The sequence below is a fragment of the Zingiber officinale genome, chromosome 7A (assembly GCF_018446385.1).
Source record: "Zingiber officinale cultivar Zhangliang chromosome 7A, Zo_v1.1, whole genome shotgun sequence".
In the NCBI taxonomy this organism is placed as follows: Eukaryota; Viridiplantae; Streptophyta; class Magnoliopsida; order Zingiberales; family Zingiberaceae; genus Zingiber; species Zingiber officinale.
This window is the reverse complement of record NC_055998.1, coordinates 3,594,590-3,598,598: the sequence shown is the minus strand read 5'-3', so window position 1 is coordinate 3,598,598 and position 4,009 is coordinate 3,594,590. Positions and strand designations below refer to the sequence as shown.

At 37.2% G+C, this 4,009-nt stretch overlaps 1 protein-coding gene across 3 annotated transcripts; it reads left to right on the top strand.

Annotated features, from left to right (window-relative positions):
• Positions 1-202: 202 nt before the first annotated feature.
• LOC122000788 (transcription factor bHLH68-like) lies at positions 203-2,964 on the top strand. 3 transcript variants are annotated; one of them, XM_042555246.1, is made up of 8 exons: positions 203-348; positions 432-598; positions 700-976; positions 1,091-1,168; positions 1,288-1,353; positions 1,586-1,651; positions 1,883-1,945; positions 2,367-2,964. In XM_042555246.1, the coding sequence occupies exons 2-8, from the start codon at positions 438-440 to the stop codon at positions 2,511-2,513; spliced, it is 858 nt and encodes a 285-aa protein (XP_042411180.1). In that variant the 5' UTR covers positions 203-348; positions 432-437; the 3' UTR covers positions 2,514-2,964. The 3 variants fall into 3 exon arrangements, with proteins under 3 accessions (XP_042411180.1, XP_042411179.1, XP_042411178.1); XM_042555245.1 differs by having other exon boundaries at positions 207-348; positions 429-598; XM_042555244.1 differs by having other exon boundaries at positions 242-598.
• The last annotated feature ends 1,045 nt before the right edge of the window (positions 2,965-4,009 follow it).

Sequence of the window (4,009 nt, the reverse complement as noted above, 5' to 3'; positions counted from 1 at the left end):
TGTCTAGCTAGCTAGCTAAATTTTATTCCATTAGATCAGTCTGATATCCCAACATTAAAAAACAAAAAAAAAAAAAAACTGCTACTCAAATCCCTAAGCCCACGCTGCCAACTCCTTGGCCTAATAATAAATTTTATTCACTCAGGCCCCTCATCAATTAAAGTCTCAACCCACTTCCTGGTCTGAAAGCACTGCCCTTCCCTTTTTGCTCGAGCTACTTTAACACAAAGCCAAAGCAGCAAAAGAGAGGGGGGGAAATTGTAGAAAAATTATGCCCTAAAATATTTTTAAAAAGGAGATAAAAGAGAGAGAAGCAGACCCCAAAACAAGAAGGCTTTATACCTCCATGTACTAAGCTGCCTCCGACTCTCTTCGCTCGTAAATTTCTTCTCGATTTAAGTTTACTTTGAGAGCTCCGATTGATGCAGCAGGTGATCATGGACGGTAGCAGTAGTAGTAGTAGTTCTGCCGCCCCGACTTGGTGGAGCTTGAACAACACGATGCCAGTACCCTTCCCTCAACCTTCCAGTAATCCTGAGATGTGGCATCCGGATCATGGAAGCCAAGACTTGCCAGAGTCATGGTGCCAACTTCTACTGTAAGCCAATATATTTTCCTTCTCAATCCCTATACACACACACACATGACACATATGTATGTATGTATGTAATTTTATCTGACAACAAAGAAATGATCCAGCGGAGGGTTGGTCGCAGAAGAAGAAAAGCATGGGTTCAAGAGGATGGGGATTAATGACAATTGTGGAGTGTTGGATCAATTGCTACGCGAGCAGCAGATGGTGCATCCATCGCCGTCTGAAGCACAAATAGCAGCTGGGTTTCATCATCAAGTGTCATCCTCATGGAATCAAAATCCTATTGTTTCAGCTTCATCTCCCAGGTCCTGCGTCACCTCCAGCAACATGTTGGATTTCTCACACAAGCCCAGGCAGCAAATCGATAACAACTCTTCTGAGGTAATTCGTAATCATCAGACCAATTAATAGCAGGAGTAGTAATGTTTGATCACACGAACTGATCAAATCTCACTACTTGTTGGTTTACTGAAACCATGTTGTATAATTACGAAGGGAAACAGCACAGAAACTGCTCCAGCTTTGAAGAAAGCTAAGGTTCTTGGGTGTTCCTCTCCAAAATCTACTCTCAAGGTTAAAACTCGTTTCTCTATCCTCATTACTAGTTAATTAGCTAGGTGATTACAGTTTAATGGAGTCTTAAGTAACCAAATTAAATAACTGAGAATTATATATGTGGGGTTTGGTTTCAGGTGAGGAAGGAGAAGCTAGGGGATAGAATAACTACACTGCACCAGTTAGTGTCCCCATTTGGAAAGGTACTTAATGCTTCTTGCAGCTTTTAAATGGAACACAAATTCTATCCCCCATTTGTGTTTCATTTAATGCTGGTTACATATTTATTTTTAATAATACAAAAAGTTATTGATCAAGTCCTGCATTAAACTGATAAACTATAGCTACTAGTCAAGGTGCATGTAATTGTCCACTCAATAATTAGCTTATTTTGATGTTTCAAATAAAGGAAACCTGACACGAACTCCTTTTTAGACTGACACAGCGTCGGTGTTGCAAGAAGCCATTGGCTACATCAGATTCCTCCACAGTCAAATCCAGGTCAATCAAAATGTTTCACCCTTCTCTAATTAATCTCTGACCTTTAACTTCCACACTGAAATCAAGTGAAATTTTCAATTTTTTTATTTTTTTATTTAAAAAAAAGTGGGAGATGTACAGGCACGCAGTAAAAGGGAAGGCATTATAGAATGCACTATATCTTTTGGTTATTGTTGTCTTGTAGTCATATTATCGGTTGTTCTTTGGTGTGTATTGTTTGTAATTTTGTAGGCTCTGAGCTCGCCGTACCTGGAGCAGCCGCAGGCCATGAGGCAACAGAAGCAGCAGAAGACTGTGAGTAATTATATCTATGTTGTTACCATTCCCAACAAATTAGCTCGCACGAGCTCACTGACGGATGCACACATGTCGATGATATTTCCTATCAGAAAATTAAAACAAGGAAAAATCTTAGGCGAAATTCTTATATAATATATATTTCATCCTTAAGATTATCAGTTTGGGACAGGTATGTTTATCACAAACATCTGGATCTGATCTGCCCAACATGGATGAAAAGTATATATTTAAAGAATCTCACTGGAAAGATGCGTTACGATGGACACAATTAAAGGCATTGGATTGGAACAAATTAAAGTTGCATTACCTTTACAGCTTCAAATCACACCTAATTCTTTTCCTTGCGCTAAGTTTATGCACTCATGCAGATCTTAGATTATTGGATGATAAGTTAATCATGTACTTGTTTGATTAGGTGAATGATAATGGTGATGGTGATGAACAGTCAAGAAAGGATTTGAGGAGTCGAGGGTTGTGCCTTGTCCCTGTCTCCTTCACCATGCACGTAGGAAGTGACAATGGTGCAGATTTGTGGGCTGCTGCTCTTGGTGGAGGATTCTGATAGCTAGATCCGGATGATCAGGAGGAGATTCATACACATGCATGTAATAAATATATATGCTCTTGAAATTAACTAGCTTTCATGCATGCTTCTTCGGACTTAATTATAATCACGATGGACATAGCATCATTAGCCGTCATTCTGCTCAAGGTGAAGGCTGATCGCTAATGATGTTATGGAAGTTGGTCAATTGCATGCATGAAACGTAGCACGGCATGCAATTCGGCAGACATTATGAGCAAGATTGTTGTTATATTTGTTTTACTAAACTCCCCAACTCAGTATATATCAGGCTGCATGCGATGCATGCCTGCCGTGCGTACGTTATTAAAGCATGCACGAGAAAACTGTAATTAGTAATTGAACAGAAGAGTACTAGCACTCTTTAATGCCTAGAGCTATCTTTGTTTGAGTTGAAGTATATCAATATCAGGATTTTCATTCTAGTAAATTGGATAAGAGTATTTTAGTCTAGTAAATTGAAAGAGCTTGATTTGAGAATCTCTGAAGCATGATTGGGTATTTCACGATATTAGGGGCTCAATTATTGTGGTTTGTTTATTATTCTACTATTGTTTATATATAGCCAGTAGCAAAGCTTTGTTGATGCGGATTTGGGGAGATCACAGTCTACATAGACATTTAGTATTGCTAACAGTTGGGTATTTTAGTTGAAAAAGTTTATTATTTCTTTACCACAAAAATTGACTATATTGTTATATTGCTAAGGCAAGAAGAGATTTTTCTGATGTAGCAAGCAAAAAACAAGATGATCTTCATCATGTCAGAGTTGGAGTATTACGTACATAGTTGTTGAAAATCTAGCTAGCCTCTTTCATTAAAAAAAGCATAGATTTAGTTGAAGAATCACATCATTCATTGATTATTGAATCACTGAGTTGAGCCAATATGTACGAGAGTTGAGCAATTCACAATGAGCTTGTTGCATGCTGCAATAGCGCTTGCAAGGGTGGGAAGGGCAACATCCTTAATTAATTACTAGGGTTTTGGAGGCAACTTGGGTGCAGGGACATGGAATTAAACAACACAATCCTCTTCTACGATAACATTTTATTAAATTATATGCCACACTTATATTACAAAAATGATAAAATAAAATCTTTTTTTTTAAAATACACGATATACTAATTAGCTTCCTTCCCTTTAACAGATTATACTCTAGCCTTTCAAAAGTATATACTCATAGTTCACCGTTACATTTCTGTTGATGTTAGATTCACAGAAAAGTACTGTATTTTTACTCGTTTCTTAACATTTTTTTATCCATGATTTTAAATATTTTTTGGTCATCATCAAGCCGGTTGAAAGCTACTAAAAATATAATACATTTTTTAACTTTTTACCGAACCATCAATTTTTAAAATTATTAAATCATCTATCTTAGTTTTAAAATTATTAAATCACATAATTAACGCAATTTTTACCCTGGTTACTGTTCTCGATCGAGTGTCTTTTTAGCAGTCGAATCGATTTCT